This window comes from Myzus persicae, unplaced genomic scaffold (genome assembly GCF_001856785.1).
Source record: "Myzus persicae strain clone G006 unplaced genomic scaffold, MPER_G0061.0, whole genome shotgun sequence".
In the NCBI taxonomy this organism is placed as follows: Eukaryota; Metazoa; Arthropoda; class Insecta; order Hemiptera; family Aphididae; genus Myzus; species Myzus persicae.
In genome coordinates, this window is record NW_019104155.1 from 1,170,094 (window position 1) to 1,189,675 (window position 19,582).

General features: G+C 25.9%; 2 protein-coding genes across 2 annotated transcripts in view; one reads left to right on the top strand and one right to left on the bottom strand.

Annotated features, from left to right (window-relative positions):
- Window positions 1-3,048, bottom strand: part of LOC111039391 (metabotropic glutamate receptor 2) — a 170,691-nt gene extending 167,643 nt beyond the window's left edge. The window contains exon 1 of the mRNA XM_022322901.1: window positions 2,777-3,048. The gene's annotated coding sequence lies outside the window, so the exon portion shown is untranslated. The remainder of the gene's footprint in view (window positions 1-2,776) is intronic.
- A 1,392-nt stretch (window positions 3,049-4,440) lies between these two features.
- LOC111039376 lies at window positions 4,441-10,339 on the top strand. Its single transcript, XM_022322876.1, has 8 exons — window positions 4,441-4,554; window positions 4,787-4,835; window positions 4,912-5,012; window positions 6,354-6,431; window positions 7,422-7,557; window positions 8,472-8,662; window positions 9,591-9,920; window positions 10,247-10,339. The coding sequence occupies exons 1-8, from the start codon at window positions 4,441-4,443 to the stop codon at window positions 10,337-10,339; spliced, it is 1,092 nt and encodes a 363-aa protein (XP_022178568.1).
- The last annotated feature ends 9,243 nt before the right edge of the window (window positions 10,340-19,582 follow it).

A 19,582-nucleotide genomic window follows, 5' to 3' on the forward strand; every position in this document is an offset into this window, starting at 1 on the left:
AAATGTCAACCTTTATTTTATAATACTCTACTTATTATTTAATAGCCTTCAAACAGTTTAATATACGAGGGCGTAAAAAAATGTAGGTGCGGAGGTATACAAATATATGATAAATTTATAATTAGAGCTCGATCTTACGCGTCTGGTAAAGTGATACGAGTTCCCCAGGATATCAACGACGCCAGTGTAAGACGGATTGCTACAACAAACGTACTTCCATAGGACTAACGTTAATTGTAACAGTGAATGGCGTGGAAGATGTTCACGCCAAAATAAATGATATCGTATTTTTTTAAATAATTTTTTTTTTTTTATAATTTTTCTGATAAAATTATTTTTTATTTTATTTTAGTATTTCACATACAATCATAAAATTGCAATATAGTATTTTCAATATTGTTTTAGACATTGTATTTTACATTATCCAACATACGATAGTTAGGTACTAAAGTTCATTTCCACGAATTAACATAAATGTTAGAAACAAAGATTATCATAAATAATATTATTCACTTCAAACCATTATTAATTTCTAAAGTATTAACAAGTAAAACATGTTCATCAATATCGTCCATGATTGATTAGTATTATATTTAAAATAAAAGTTTTACAATATAATAGTTAATTAAAATACTACCTATAGTAGGTACTTACATTTCGAATATCGAAGAAGAAACTATATAAAAACTCCAGGTATTTTTATAAAATATCATCTACCTCGTTAAAGTATGTTAAAAGTTTATTTTTAGTATGCCTTAAACACAATCTTAATTCTACTTCCAAAATCATTAAATTGTAAGTATACACAAAAAAGTGCATTAGCATACTTGGATTTTAATTGCACCTAGATTATGAAACTTCATTGGGCCATTACTCCATTACACCATCACAAAGAATTGTGCAAATTTGAAATTTGTTATAAATCGTCTTACACTTTTCCCCATTTTCCCTTGTAAAATCATTACAAACTAACATGTTGTGGCGGAGCTGACAGAAATGAAATAAATACGGTCATACGCACATTATGCCCATCACCACTCTTTGTTCACAACTCTATTCGTTTTAGTATAACATGTCACTAACGAAACCAAAAATATCATATGTGGAGGTTTTATATAATATCGTGATATCTGTTGAACATTTTCACAAAACCTATCCATCAAATATTGTGAATATTGCTCAATAAAGGCCATTATAACCAAATAAATATTTCCACTTGCTATAAATACTTAAAATCTGAACAAAATGGTTGCGCCAACATCGTGAGAAGATCTTTGGGGTAAATGCAAACATGACAAACTTCGTAAACTGCACAAAAAGTGTATTAAGATGTATAAACAAAAAAGTTTATCTAAACGAAGCCACCGTATTAATATATTATATTAGAACAAGTTATATGTTCAATAAACAATATTTTTTTGATTGAAAATGAAAATGATCATCGTTAATTACTGACATATTGTACAATATTCAAAAAATATACCAACATAAAAAACATTTAACAATTGAAAGGTCACATAGTGTAAGTAATTTTTTTTTTAAATTAATATAATAATATATTTCAAAAAATCAAAACCCAATGAAAAATGAAAAAATATCAGGAACTTTTTTATATGTTTCGACTTTTGAGTTTTGAGTAACTATGATATGTGATGTGTACCCACATATTTTTGGTTTAAAACGGTTTAAATATATAAAAATTATGGTTACTATGCATTGTCGTTGATATAAATATATAATGATACAATTTAATTTAAATATGACCATAATTTTAAAATTATGATATTTTCTTTTATTAAGATCTAAATATAAAAAAGATAATTCATTAATCTTAAGCTGATATTCATTAGTTATGTAAGATATTTTTAGCAAATTATGTTTTTTTTTTTGATCCTCTATTGCATTGAACAATAGATATAAAATGATTTTAGTCAAAATTTAGCTATACCTTAAAAGTCTTCATACTTTTTAATTTTTGTGTTAAAATGTTCTATTAGTAGAATATTACATTGATCACCTATCATAAATTATTTTGATAAAAATTACAACCTAGTACGAAATAAACGTAAGTAGGTTGATTACATGTACTTTGAAAGACGAAAAAAATGTTTAAAAAATTAATAGAACAACAGGAATTGTATACAGCTGTATTAAACTAACTGGTCAAATAAAATTGTCATAAAAATAATAGGGGTAAAAACTTCTAAATCAAATTCAATTTTCTACATATTACTACTTCTATATATAAACTTCATTAAAGGAAATCAATTAATATGTTAACCTAATGAGTTAAAAATATTTTGAACAAAACTTACTTGAGGTTTTATATATTATTAATCAAAACAGAAATCTCAAATGCATTTGCGCTTATTTTAACAGCAATTAAACACATATTCAAAAAATATTAGATGTTTAAAAATAAAATAAGATTAATAAAATGATTTGATGTGGAATTAAATCAATGCAGAAAAAAAAATATTGATAGTATATTTAAAACGTTATATAATTCTATTGTTGAACGATATTATAATATATAATAAACCTTCAGTATCACTAGATTTCTTTGATTTTATATAAGTAATACTAATAATGATATTTTTGTTGGGTTTGCAGAAAAAATAGTTGTGTATCAGTACATAAATAATAGATGATGTGATTTTTGTAGACATTAATTTAATATTAATTTTTAATTAGTGTTATTTACAGACTATATTTTAAAAATATATTTTATACCTTATTATACTTCAAATGATTAATCTTAACTAATTATTCTTACCTAAATATGAAAGTCTATTTTTGTGATCTTTTCATATAACATACTACGGTATACTTAAGTACCTACTATTAATGTAACAATATTTAACACTACACAATTAAAACACTTTCAAAACGAATTATCATATAATTATGTTTAATTCATCACGAATTAATAAAACAAAAAAATAATACCAACGTATTATATTATATTATTTTTTTCGTTTTCAAAAACTATTTGTCGGATGAACGAGAAATACTTTGATTTACTGTCGGACCCCCGGAGAGACGTGACTGCATGCAACGACTGAAAAATTCGTGGCACCGACACCCAGAGCCAGTAGCACTACTAAAGAGAAAGGGGTTGGAGTAGAGGAAAAGGCGCAGTTCTGTTGGCGCATGCTATCTATAAAATCCACAGGTGCCTCAAAATCTGTTTATATTTGTTCAATCAATTTCTAGAACAAGCAAATAGTTTATTTTATTCTAATATTATCAGAACTATATATTTAAAATGACAGTACTAAAATTTGAATTTGTTACATCATAATTCTGTTTTTAATTCAAATAAAAACTTTAATATTCATTTAGATTATAGAATATAGATATTCAAATATTTCCCTTTTTTTAAATATTTCTATTTAGTTTACATTGCACTAGATATAAAGATATACTATGATTATTTATTATTATAATATAGTTCAGGTTTTTTTTTTTCGTAAAAGTATAACGGCTAATAAATATCATTGACGTGCCAAATTCATCAAATTAATATAGATCATACATTCATGCATTGGATTCATATTGGACGCATAATTGAATAAAAACAATAGTAATTTAAAAATAAAAATAAATACTAGAACCTAATGTGTACTGTACACCTTATCTTACATGATTTTAAAATTCAACAAAAAATTTTTTATCAAAATAAAAATGTATATTTTATCGAATTTAGATAATCATATAAATATTTATATATTTATCATTTGTTTATTTTTTAAATATATAATATGTAATATTTGTGATGGCGGATTGAATGCTTTTTGTGACGTCACATATCTGGTGCAGTTTTGTATATAAAAAATGCAAAATCATAAATCGGGTGTGAGTACGTAGAAAGACAGTTTAGGCTAGTCACCTAAAATGAAAACCGATTTACGTGCAATTTAATAATTTAAGTACCTAGGCAAATCTGTGCTCCGTGGACAATGTGCAAGCAGTTTATCAGGTAGGCATGCTCCGCAGGTAGAATTTCGGACATGACGATGAGCTACAGGAAGTACAACCTAAGTAGGCAATATATACCAACTACGACCTACTTTCCTTTACAGTTTTTGCGAGTTTTATAATTTTCAGAGCAACTTTTCTATTTTACCTGTTCATAAAATCCTCATTCGGAATACTAAGAAAATTTTAAAAAAGATTAGTCAAATCGGTCCAACTGTTCTCGATTGTTATCGACGAACAGCATTTCATGTTTATTGTATAAAATATTAAATGTTAATATCAAATAAATAATAAATAACATAATTTTATGAGATTTGTGTTCTAAAAATAGTATTCAATTGCTACCATAGCAATTATTCAATAGCTACAAAGCTGTTTATTAGAGTTCTTACTACCTACATTTAATTTTCAGTAATATTGAGTATATAGTAAATAACAATAATACCTATATCTTAAAAAATGAATAAAAAATGTTTTGAAATGCATATTTTTGAGATGTATGTTACATTAATAATGTTCACAATGTTCACAGTATGTCGTGCAAATTATTTGACCAAAAACATTTATTTACAAGTAAGTTTTAATATTCTATACGTTAAAAATAAGAACTTGTACATTAGACAAATTAATAATAATAATATTTTTATCCTTTTTAAATCAATGAAATTAACTACAGTTAGTTATATTACATTTTATGTTTTTATAATAATCTTAAAATTACACTTTAATAATAGTGTACCTAACCTAACCTAATTACACTTAAATAAACAAAAGTTTTTTTTTTTCTAAATAAGTGATTTTTTAGGGCTATGGAAATTATCCTGTGAACTGGTATGATGATGTTTTAATACTATGTAAGTAATTTCGTACTTCACCTATATATTAGGAGGTGTGTTACTATAAAAAATGTATTATTTAATATTACCATAGATGTAACCTTAATAAATGACGGTGATATTCCGGTTATGGCATCCGTCAAGATGATAAAATGTTGTGAAGAACTTTTTACGAGTTATGACATGGATTGTAATGTAATTAATAATTAATTTCTTTTAACATAAAACCAGTTAGGTAAAAGTAAAGCCATTATATATTCAATTAATTTGAAACAAATTGTATAAAGATGTACAGATACATTTCATTATATATGTAGTTACATATAGTCATATAGATACAATTTTTTTTACCTTGTTGTATTAGTATATTCCACTCTTAAACTATTTAACTCCTCTCAAGCGTATCATTTTAACGAGGTATAACCACAGGACATAAACTAAAAATTCATTTTGATAAATTTATAATGTTTGTATACGATGCGTAGTAAAATAAACATTAGGGATGACATTTGCTTATCTAACACATTAAGAAGATTTTATGAATGAATGAACTATTTAATGACAGCACTTTACTGTGAATTAGAAAAAAAGGGAAATGGTAATTTGCAATACCTATAGATTCATTTCAGTACGTATGTATGACCAAATCCTTGCCAAAATATAAAAATACATTATATGTAATTTACGCATGAAGTAAATATTAATTTTGGATATTTTGATAGAAAAGTGAATCTAGTTGGTGTATTCGGGAGGTTAAAACTCAAAATATAAAATTTCCTTATTTCCTTGATTAATAAAGTTGTAAAAAAAAAAAAATGAAGGAAAAATAGTAATTTTTACTAAATTTATTTTATATTTTTAGGCATAACTCAAAATCTAATAACTGTAGACACTTGAAATTATTTTATCTATTTAAAGCCTTGATAAATTGTTCAAATTTTTTAATATTTTTAAAATTATTGTCAATAAAACCTTTTTCAATTAGTAAAAAAGCTTGAAAAATTATACACGGGTCCTCATGAGTTGTTTTAATAGTAGTTCAAAAATATAAAGATTCACAAGCACAATTATTTTTTATATGCATATAAATTTCAAATTTATTTTTGTAGGTACAATATTGCAAGGATTTTATTGTAATGCCCTTTTATTTAGTTTTATGTGGCATAAATTACAACCTTAAAAATTGGGCAAAATTAATTTTTAAATGTAACATAGTAACATTTTTTTTTTGGCATAGATTACAAATACTAACTTAAAGTCTTAATCATTAAATCGTGATAAAAAGAAATCACAAAAATTAAATTAGGTATCAAAAAGGAAAATATTGTCTAAAAATGACATTCTTGTCTACTTTTTAAATCGCATCGCCTAAATACTACTTTCGTATACTTAACTAGATATAATATAATATCAATTATAATGTATGCCCCATAGCCTATTAATGATTTTACTACTTCTAACAATAGTACTTCTTTAATAACGTAATTACTTTCTAAAATTATAATTTTTTGAAAAATGTTATAAAAACATTACCAGCATTTGAAATTGTATGGATCACGGAAACAGTTGGAAGGATCTAGCAACACTAATTATACGCTCACATATCCTAATGCCGTAAGTAAACTATATCACTTTAAATTAATTAGGAAGTCTCGTTTATTAAAAAAACTGATGATTATGAAAAGTTTAAAACAGCCTTAAATTAAAATCTAAATCTTTCATACTGGCCTTTACTTATTTATATGAGAACAAAAGATTTGTATTATTTAATTTAAAAAAGCAACAACTTCTAAATAAAATCTGAACATTTAGCGGTAAACTCGACTTAACTTAGAACCAAAAAATTAAGATACCTACAAGAGTTTATTATATGAGGCGCTGATGCAGATTAATGTCTTTGGATTCTAAAACGATGATACATCATTGAGTTCGAAAAAGAATTTTGAGTGAAGATTGATTTACTCGACAGCAGTCAAAAGGTTGTTAAAACATATGTATTCTTATATTTGTTTGTAGTTTTTGCTGTTTTTCTATTTTTACTCCAAAGTTAATCTCTCCAAAGACCAAAATGTGTTCGATTGCAAATCTATAGATGTGATGTATAAAAAAATATAGTGTCCCTGTAAATAGGGTTTTTCAAAAAAAACCTACTATAAAAAATATTTAATATGTCTGTATAAAATGTTTATCCAGCATAATATTTATGATCAACAATTTTGAAAGAATATTGTCGAGTTGACAATTTTATAAATATAATTTTATATAATTTTTAATCGTACACAAAAACTATATTTTATGTTTTGAAAATATTATTTAAACAAATGCTTTCTATATGTATATTTTTGTTTGTTAATCTACCTAATAAAAGTAATGCCCAGTGCTTGCATACGAGCCTATACTAATATAATTTAACGAATCTATATTTAACGGTTTGTTAAATTAATAAATTAGTTTTATAGGAAATATTAATATTATTTATCAGTTATTATTAATAAATCGCCAAAAATATAGAGTATGTCTGAATATAAAATATAGTTTTATTATAATTAGTTTCTACCATTATTTAATCATTTATAAATATTATTACAATGTTATTTTCTTCAGTACCCGTACAATCGCAAAGGGAAATGTAATATAGACATCTCCATATACATAAATCAAACTAAGGTTTCGAGATATTTGCAAAATATTACATTTGATACAACTAAAAAACCAGAAGACATATTTTTGCTACAAGAAAGTAAATGTTCAGATTATACCACGTTTTAAAAACTAATAATGAAGTATATTTTAAAATATTTATAGTTAAGAAAATTTAGAGTCCATAGTTGCGAGTCCTAACCTAACCTATTCCTAACATTTATTTATTTATAATATACAAATTAAAAATTATGTAATCATCTCTATCCTAACCTAAAAACTGATCTATGTTGTTTAGTTTCAATGCTCCGAAAGGTGTTTACAAAAAAGACAAACATTTTTATTTAAAACATTTTAATTGTAAAACATCTCTCTACTCAAAATATAAAACTACATCGATTATGTTGAATTTCAATTTAGGTACCTACTAATGTTTGGTATATCATGCCTATGTCAAATGAAAACAACAAATACGTGGGTATAACGACTCATTAACATTTCATAACCATAGTAAATGTATATTCGATACAGAAAATACATTTCTATACTATTATACATAATAATAGATTCATTGTTAATAGGTACTACTTAGAATCTCAACATAAATATTAAATATAAATATCATTACGTATGCGATTTACGCCATGCATAAACTAAAACTGTAATTCCATTATTTATTTACAATCTTAAGGTAATTTTTATTTATTTAGAATTTTCTATCTGCTGTTCACTAATTAATCGACTAATAATGATGAACGTACTTACAGTTGCTGTACTCTATACATTATATCGTTTATAATATGTAACAATTTATATTTTCTTCAGTTTATATTTAGTTATAAGTAATAGTAATCACGAACAAAGATTAGGTAATGCAGATAATATTGTCTTAAAAATTAAAATTAATATATTATTTTATATACACCGTAGGGAAATAAATAAAAATAATTAATTAATCTATTGTATGTAAGTTGTTTTTAGTAATATATACATTTATAATGTATTTGAATTTAGGTATGTTTAATTTTGACACAAAATTTAAATTGTGTGAGTCGCCAGATGAAGACCCATTAGATTTCTGCGCACCAGTTAATTGTCACATGAAATATCAAGGTTCGAGGAGCTTATTTGACTCTGATAAAAGGCAATGCGTATCTATTCCAGTATGCAATAGAAGAACGAACAATAACAATTCATCAAATATAGTAATTTCAAAAAAATAATAATTATTTTTCTATAAAATAGATATACTCATAATTTATTAGCAAAATGATTTCCTGAGGTTTTCTTCTAAATCTTAATGTATTTATATTTTGGATAATTTATAAAAATAAACCTTTAACTACAATATTAAGAAATATTATAGGTGAAATATATTTTATATTCTTTCTTAGTAAAAGATAAAAATTAACAAATTTCTTTTACACATATAATACTTGGACAATGATTTTCAAACATTAATGATTATAACATTTTATATTAACTAATTGTATAATGTATATACCAACTTGTGATAGTTAATAATTATGATGAAACTTAAATTTCTAATATTTTTTATTTTTTCAAAATGTATCATTATTTTTACTATTCCTTAAAGTATTTAGGTATGCAATATGACAAGTGTTGCTGCATGTACCACGCAGCTGCTGAAAGTGCACAATAGATACCTCCAAACTCCAGTTAGGGCAATTAAGTCGTAGCGAGTATTCGATTTGATAGGTTTGATTTTAAATAGGATATATTTATTATTATTTCTTTATTAACTGCCATATTTATACCTGATCCCACTATATGTTTTTGATACCAACACCATACTGATTATTTAAAAATTATATTTTCACTGGGCCGAAAGTATACACATCCCCCCCCCCTCCGATTAATATCTCGTTTTGACACTTAATATAACACATGTACAACACTGCAGCTTGTTAGTAAATGTACTTCAATAAGTAAATACCTAATTAAAAATAATAAATTCGTGTAACGCAAAAAACTAAAATGTCGAAGCAGCATAAAAATCAATTAAAATACATACCTAATACCTATGTAACATATAAAGCATTATTTTACTATACAATTAAAATATTTGTAAAGTAAATGATTTTCACATTAGTTGTATTGATTTTATTTAAGGTATATGATCCTTATAGCAACGACTGCATAGCTTTGACGGATAAGATATCAATAACTGACATTGATAGTATACTTAAAGAAACAGAAGATAAAAATACATTTAAAAATAAAAAAACAAAATTCCTCTATCAATCAAATATTCGGTGTCACCATGGCAAGATGGACCAGATTAATCGGTCTTGTATTTGTGATGACGGTTGGACCAGTACTCTAAATTGGAATTTTCCCATCGTTTCTACAGTGCCAGTTTTTATGTGTACTGTTCCAATTCAAAGTACAAAAATTTGCAAACTTCTAATTATGATAAATAACCTTGGATTCAACAATCTCGTATCCTTTATAAAATCTTTAGAATTTATAAATTATAACCAAAATAGTAATTAGCATTATTATAGATAACAAATATCAAATTAAATATATTAATTGAAAATAATTTATAAGTACCTATATCAGCATTTATAAGTTTTGATTAATATTTGTACAGACCTTATAAATATATATTCTAGTAAAACTATCTGATTCGCGTAGTCACATCTTTAATCTGTGCTAAAGAAAATCTATAAAACTTGAAAAAGTGACGTATGACTGAATAATTTTTTTTTTAAGAAATTTAATTTGAAATTTTTGAAATATTCCTTAATTTATTTTTAATTAAGTATTGGGCATTAACATTATCATCAATATGGTATTTTGTTATTCAATTAATAATAAGCTACATAGCTATTACGCTAGAACCTACAGATTGTTAATTTAAATAATTTTCCACACATGACGTTATAATTTATAAAGCTGTTTATTCGTTAATGCAAATTTAACACTAGTATTATATAAATAATAAATAACCAAAACTATTAAACTAAATGTGCATGTTTTTTTTTTGTTACTATTTGTAAAAAAATAAAGAGGTTGAACAAAATGTGTTTTATATTAATGTTATAATGAATGTCACTGAGAAAAAATGTTTTGCGATTTAAATATTCGAAGATTTTTGCATTAAACTGTATATTTTCTTCATATAAACTTATTCTAATAAGCATATTTTACTTATTAATTATAAAAGTTTTGGGACAATCTGGCGATCGTGATTACTATAAGATTCTTTTTCCATGAAAGTCAGCTGTCGAGTACAATAATAATTTTACTAATTTCACAAGACTAGTGGACAGTGGTGTTTAGATTTTTATTGTGAATAACGCTTGAAACAAATACCAATAAAAATCTTAGGCATTAAGATACTTAATAGATGATAGCCTTTGATTTGTATCTTTTAGCAGAGATTTATAAGTAAAAGAATATTTTATTATTAAGAATACCAAATTACTCTTGACAAAAATAAATTTTAAATATTTTTTTATTAATTATTCAAAATATATTCTAATTAGTAAATAGATTTTGAAAAAATGTATTCAATTTAGATATTTTTTTCGTGTTCGATATTCAATACAACAGTAGGATATACATCACTAGGAAGTTTTAGTGTTCCACCCCCCACCCTTCATTGGTATTTTTTTCACTATACGTAATTACGTAAAAATATGAATCCCCCCCCTCCTGGGCCCCAGCACATTTTTTTAAATTAGAGTCCGAAAAATTATAATATCTAATTAACTTTAAATTATTCAGATTAAATTCAATTTAAAATTAAATGTCGTAACAATTAAAAATGACAAGCATTTGTCAAATAATTTTAAATTTTAAAATGTATGTTTATAATAGGTTATCCCATTGTAAAAACTAAAAATAGTCATAGTATTTAATGATATTTGTATCTGCTGCTTGCATGACTGCACGATTGAACGGACTGTGCCTTCTACTACAAATTACGATATGTTGATATTATAGGATGCAAAGAAGAAAGTTAACATGTTGTCTATAATATAATAACTCCTTAATAAAATCTTGAATTGTTGTATACCTAGGGGATTTTGTGTATAAAAAATAATTGTAGATATGTACATGCAATTTTCACCAATTAATATACTTACATTTTTTATACACATTACAAATTTAAAAATATTTTGACTCTTTTTGAGCTATTTATTGGCATAAGGAAATTTCAAACTGCATTAATATTTTTTTAATTATCGACGATAATAAACTTGAAATTTGAATAGAAAGTTAATAATACATTTTTGTTAGTAGAAATTAAAAAAAAAGTTGAGCTTAAATCCGAAATATATTACTTATAAGCAACTGAAGTTAGAATTTTGACAAAAAAAATTAAACTTATTTAAATGCTCTGTGGGTGGTGCTGTAAAAGTATGATAAATTGTTATTAGTTTTATCTTCACATGAGCAACTCAAAAAATATAAAAATATCTTATTGTAAGTCGTTTAGTAATGTTATATATTATAAGCTAAACACTAATATAAATATAAATTAAATTTCTAACTTCTATTTTATAATTTACCTAATATTTTAATAACAGTTTTCGAATAATAAGAGAAAAAAATTGTTGAGTCAGCAAATTGATAGATCTACACCCTCCTCCCCTTCCATGAATTCTTGTTCTGGACGTGTGTAAACCAATCCATTGAAAATGTAAGCCACTGCAATACAAACATCTAATTAATAAGAAAATATTTTACTTCAGTATTATAAAAAAAAAACAATTGACAATTTTATTAATGTATGACTTTACAGTTTATACTGGCATTTTTCACTGATAAGTAATTTTTAATCTACTAATATAAAATATTAGATATTACAAAATCGTAATAACACAGTTTTAGGATTCATCAATATGGCCAAATATTTTTTTAGGGTGCCATTTTTCGAAACATCTCCTTAAATACCAAAATAAATATAAATATAGGTACTATTTATCAAACAAAATATTAATGTGTTCATAAATGATACAAAATGATTAAATTATTTACATTTTTCTCCCATTTCGTTCTAAAACTAACATAACATTTTCAATTCTAAGAATCTAAATGTCAACACATCTGCGTTCAATCTTCTACCAATAGACATGCTTATGAAACTTTTATAGGACTTTTATTTTTTTCAAAAAGAGTTTGTGAAAGAAAAGCAATATCATCAAAATCTAATATCTTTTCAATTTTTAAAAACTTCCTTAATAATAAGGTATTTTTAAGCTTTAACGTTTTTAATTAAACCTTAAAATTCCTCATTTATATATAGGTATCTATGGTCTCCAAAATATATTGAATTAAAAAATAAGATATTTCCAATATTTATGTTATCTACAACTAATAATGTATCTTTAAGAATAATTTAATTTGTCATAAATCATAATATCCACAACCGATTATACATGTAACTATATATGTAATTGAATATCTATAAGTTTTAGGTACATGTATATAGTATATTTATATTTTATATCTTTATCAGCTATTTTATTTTTACTTTGAAGTAATATATTTGTGCATTAACATATCCAAACAAATTTTGATTAACATTAAAATAAAAGTCAAAATACTACAAATTGTTCTGATTACATTAATAAAAACTCAGATACCAGACAAAATAGCAAAGTTAAATATATGGTAGCCAATAGGCACCTATATGGCATATGCATTTAACTTTGCTGACCTTATAACGAACGTGTTTACTGTTTACAATATTAAACATACAATTATATAACAATGCAACTAGTTGAATTACAATATTGCTTCTTAGAATAATATTTTCATGTAGTGTTCTCAGTGTCGTTTCTATAGTATGATAGATATTATGTTATGAAGGTAAGTACTAAGTACTAACATTCGCAATGACTTATTCCGTCTTAAACATTAAGTTAAATAATACATTATAGTAACAAAGCAGACCAAAATAAAAATTCTAATTTCAAATCGTTTAAATAAAGTTATCGTTTTTATTTTCATAAACATGGTATTTATATCTACCGCAGAATACATACATAGCACGTAGGTTCCTATGCATATTCATATTTTAGTTTCCTAATCACGTAAAATCATATTTTTGTCGCACTCGTGTGTATTTTAAACGTGAAGAAAATCTCGGTGAACAAATTTATCACGGGCCACTGAAGCCCAATGGAACTGCCACGACCATTTGTAGACAATCGGAAAAATGTATTCAAGGTATAGCGCCCACCGTCGACCGGACAAACGACGATAATTATTATTATTATATAATATGACAAGGACAGGGCCACAACCACAGCCGACAGATATGATTGATGTGTTTCCTGTGAGGCGGTCTATGGACGATAATAATTTACACTGTATACATATTACATATATTATAATACCTACCTATATCCAATGTGAGGGATGCGAGGGGTGAGAGACGGTATTCGAAATTCGGTCAAAAATGAGATGAGATTTATGAGCCGCGTGCGTAGGTATTGACAAACATCGGACCGTAACAGAACTTTGCTGTTTATAGACATATTACCATAATATATATGACTACAGTAGAGTAGGTCAGGATTAAAATCTAAAGGTATTATAGGTATTATCTGACACATTTTTCACGTGAATCTACGATGCCGGAATATTATTATGGTTATGGAATACAATGAAATAAAAACCATGACTGCCAACGTGTGTACTTAGGTGAGTACCAATTTTCCAATTATGGTGTTCAAAATAATTTCACCGTTTGTATAAGTGGGTACGAACCGCAAACATTAGAAATGAATACTTAGTGGAGTCGTTAAGACAAACTTCTAACTTTCATGGTTTGCACACTCGCCGAATAGTCAGAATCGATTCTTTCACATGGTGCAGTAGTATTGCAAAAGTTCGTGATATTACCATAATTTGTTATGAAACTCTAAGACCGCGTAATAACACATCCACACACACGGAGTACGTCACTTTCGTGTTATCACCAAGGTCCACGATAAGTTCCCGCTTACGTCACTGTCACCTACACCATTTCACTTCTTACCAAGTGCGTGTGTGCTCGCGTGACAAAATACGATATTATACATTTAGGCGTCATATTATACTTATAATGTGTACACTGTACACCACAACCATCTCCGTTGATTGGAACTCCGGAATAATCAAGGAATAACACATATACAAGTATACAACATATTTTTATTATTATTATTATTATTATTATTATTATTATTATTATTACTCGTATTATGAACGCATGCCATCAGCTCTCCAGCGCGACAGTATAATTCACAGTATTCTTAATGATTTTGTGGTGGAATGGACTATATTTTAATGTAAAATGATCAATAATATCTTTCTAAACTGTTTTCTTATAATATTTATTGGGAGGATTGAATATGCCCAATTATAATAGTTGTTCGATTAAACGCTAACAAAATACTATCAGTTCCTTGTGTTCAAGCAGTTACAATGATTGGTGTCAATCCCTACAATATAACAATATTAATATTGCTTTGCAACTATACTCACTTTATATATTGTGAATCACCAAGCAACATCAACCCCATTTTTTCATTTAGTAATGAATTTATTCAAATTTTTAAATTTCTTTGAAGGCGGTATTTTAAAATTCATGACATTCTTTATATTACTTAAGGAGTGTTCTATACCTATGACCATTGATTTTATAATATAATGATATTATAAAATCAATGCTATGACGGTACAAACTACTGTTTTTCAAATAGAAAATCCGCTTTTGTACTGTAAATTATTGTGGTAAGTTATTAGTGGATAATTTTTTTTATAATTTTGATGTACCTAATTTAAAACTTGAACTAGTGGATTTTTAGTAATAGTTGTGTTTAAATTTAGGATAATACTCCTTAAAAATGGTTTTATAACAATATAAAATAGATTTAATATCGAATCTAATATGTATTATACTTGGACCATTTTTATAAATTAAAATATTAATAGATTGATATAAATTACTAAAATTGTCACTGTCAAACTACCATAGAATCCATATCTTCCTAACCTATTATCATAGACCTATAACCCTATTATCCTTAGCACAAAAAGTGGAACTCAAAAAATACTCAATAGATATGTCTATATATTTTTAGAAAAATTATTCACTGTATAATTCACTGTAAAGGAAGATGTCATTTGAAAAACAGAAGTTTAGTTATTCACGGGACACTGAACAGTCTACTCGATTTCAAAAGTTCGATGTATTTTATTTATTATTAAGAGGGGTCCTGTTCGTAATGTTTTTACTTTTTACTAGTGTTATAACCTTAAATCATTTACAAAAATATAATAGGATAATATTACTATCTAACCAAATAATATTTTTAAGCTCTGAAATGGTTTTTGTTTCATAATTTTAAAATTTTTTTTATTTATTTTTTAAGTTGGTTAAAAGAAATTAAATTCACAAGTGTGAGAAATATTTTGATTTTATATTAAATTATTAATTTATAATAATAAAAATAATTTTTTTACTGAATAAATTAATCGGGAACAACTGGTTATATTCTGTAACAATACAAAATATGGTCGATTAATACAAAGTTGAAAATAGTATCATAAACTATAGTATAATATAACTTTATTAGTAGGTATATACTATACTTACATAAAACTATATTATTGATCAAGTAAAGAAATAATAAATTCTCGGTTCCGGGTTCAGTTAAATTTAATTGCAATGGTAAAATAACGGAAGACAAATAAATTATGAACATTAGTATCATCAATGTATCGAAATGTTCAATTTTTATAGCTAAGACTTGGATTTAACCTACCAATAAATTAAAATTAATGGCTATTAATACGTACCCACCGATATTTAAGGTGTTACCTGGACAACACTTGGATCCTATGTCTCCTCTCTTTATCCGTAACTGGACAAAATAATTGTGGCTGTTGGATTTTGATTTTGCCTAACCACTATTTTAAAAGTTTGACTCCATTGTTGCCAATTGTTGGGATTTTTATACACCTATAAATTATATTTATGTTAAATTGAATGAATTAAATGAATTCGAAGGCTTGTACATGGCTCATTTAAAGGTTGCTAATTTAACCACCTATTTGAGAAACGACGAAAGTCACAAAATATCACGAATTGAGATATTAAGTGGAATGTGTGATCAAATGATAGACGGTTCATGTGTGAACATTTGCAAAAAAAAATATTTAATTTTACCACTGTAAATAAACAGTATGAAAGAGAAATAACCATGTATCACTGGTAGAGTAAAAACAGTTTTTTCTTTTTTTCTCCGAATTACCTTTTATTGACTTACGTCGTATCTCAAATAGGTGGTTCAATTGTTGTGTATCTTCCGTTCCATTAATTTGCTTCGAGGCCAAAATCAATCCTTTTAATGTACATTTCACGTTCGTGATATTTTCGATATTGTTCTGTTCCTTTAAAAAAGACATTAAAAATTAGGTGATGTGTAAGTTCATGAGCTTTTTGACTCAGTGAGTCGACTTTTTGAAATTAATTGAAAAAGTTGAATCAGTGTTTCAAGATTCGGTGACTCAGTGATTCAGTCCAAAAAACATTTCATTCTCAACAGTAGGTAAAGTAATTTTTGTTTTTAATAGAAAGGGGGCATTTTTGATTAGCCCAAATGGGCAACTTAAAAAAAAACAGTTTAGTTTTTATTTTTCCTGACCACCTTTTTCAAAAACGATTTTATAATGAAGAAACAAAAAAAACTAACCAAACAATTATTTCAAATAATTAAGAGTCCAAATAATTCTAACTTCTAAACAAATAATCAAATATTTTCCTGGCCATTTTTTTTAATTTGACTAATACTGAATAAGTTTTAATAAAAGTATGCATATCAACCAATAAGGAGATAACTCACAACTTAAAATCAATTTAATGAAAAGTGGTAGATAGCAAGTTAAAATAATAGTGATGATGATATTTGCCGATGCGGCAATACCCATATAGTAGTATGGTACCTATTAAGTTATACAAAAATATAGCATAATGAAATATCAACTGATTCATATAATATTAAATACTAATAAGCGATACACCATTTTCATGAATTTATTTAATTTGAATGTACACATCTACATAAACAACCGAAATAGGAACCACTAAAAATGTATTACCTCATTTATATTTCAGTATCATAATTTTTTCAGTGTCACAAATTCACTAGGTAATTCACCGATATTTAAAGATGTATCGAAAAGTTAAATATATATTATTATAAAAATTGACATCTTTAATTGTTGTTTATCAAATTTATTAATAATAGTTATTAGTTATCAAATACCAAATAATATGAAAATATGTCAAATATTATATATATTACTAACTAGTATGTATAATGGCTTTAATAATTGTGCACATTTCACATCAAATACATTTGTAGTCTTGTAGATATAACTATATGGTACCTACATATATATATCTAAACGCATAAAGAATAGTTAAATGAAATTAAATAAATTTAACAGAAAATCCATTTGTTTTTTAAATTATATTGTATAAGATTATACACCTATACTTAGTTATAGAATATATAAATTCTCTAAAATTAGAAATGTAGTAATTAGGAGTTTGAACTCTTATTGAATGCTAAGATAGTAAAACAAACCCAAAGGAATGCAAATTGTAGGAAAACCTTAATTAACCTAGATATAATTTAATTGAAGGTTGAACGTCCAAGGGGGACAATGTAATTCGTAACAGAATAAACAATACCCAGCGGAATATGTTTAAATATGATGGGTTACCAAAACAAATTTTAGAGAGATTACTGCAAGTATACAAGACATTACACATGCATTATGCTTGAAACTCCGAAAGACAATACCTACCTACCTATAGTGAATCAGTGAACATAATATTATCGAATGATATATTAAGTACAATGTACATTATGCTATACCTATATACTATACACAAATATAATATGTAGGTAGCCATATAGGTATACATATAAATACGCCACCTTAACTATAAAACTTATATACGCCACTTTTAATGAAGTTTTTAATTGCTTTTTTAATGATTTTAGATGCGTTAAATCCCGAACCCGGCTTATAAATTATAACTTGTACAATGTACACGTCTAGGTACCTGCAGCTACATGTGTAAACGATTTATAACAATCAAACTCATTGATTTCACCGATAAACTTAACATTTATCAAACTAATATGTACCTAATAACTCTACCTACGTTAATAGTTTAGTACCATGAATAATTAGGAATTAAGATGATATGGATGCCCAACGAGCCATCTCCCATTTTTTAGTGAACCCCGGCACAAAGTGTGTAGTCCGAAATTGGAAGTGTGCAACATGGATTTGAGAAGTGTGTGCCTACCCAATATTATAAATAAGAGTACTGACTATACAGATGACTTTAACTATCGATTATTGACAGTATACAGTATACTGTATACACTATAGTACTATAATACACAACAATTGAACATATTTGAATTTTTAAAAATGAAAATCTTTTATGATAGGTACCCAGAGGCGATTGGGGTAGGATGGGCTCCCCAATAATTTATTTTATTAATTTTTCAATTGGCCATTTATGAAAAATTGAAGAACTGTACATAATTGCCAATTGATTTGAAAAACATGTGATAGTAATGTTGTTTGAAAATTGAGGGTGAGAGGATTATAAATTCCAATGTTAGTAGGTATAGGTGCTAGCCAACTAAATTTAGTTGACTTGGTGCGTCTTCTATCGACATTACTACATTTATTTATTATGTACAACTGTACAAGTATTTCCTACCGGCTAGAAATATTATGTTATATTAAGAAAAACGGGCATTTTTATGCAAATCAGTTAAAGACAATTTTTTTTTTGTAGTTAATCACAAATAGCCTTAGATACTAGATACTTTTACCAAATATTTATATGATCATTTTCAATACAAGATAAGAATTTTGACTCTTTTTGAACTATGTGGTTACTTGAAAATTTCAATTTATTTTTATTTTTATTTTTCTTTAAATCTCTGTATAAATTATTTTGCTTGAGCAACAATTTTTAAAATATAATCGGAAGGTTAGTAAGTAGAAATGTATCGAAAATACATCGGTACGATTTATTAAAATCATTTTGATTTAACACATCC

Coding starts and splice junctions, on each gene's coding strand:
- LOC111039376 (XM_022322876.1), top strand. CDS start 4,441: ATGAATAAAAAATGTTTTGAAATGCATATTTTTGAGATGTATGTTACA. Junction 4,555..4,786: donor CCAAAAACATTTATTTACAA/GTAAGTTTTAAT, acceptor GTGATTTTTTAG/GGCTATGGAAATTATCCTGT. Junction 7,558..8,471: donor CATATTTTTGCTACAAGAAA/GTAAATGTTCAG, acceptor ATTTGAATTTAG/GTATGTTTAATTTTGACACA.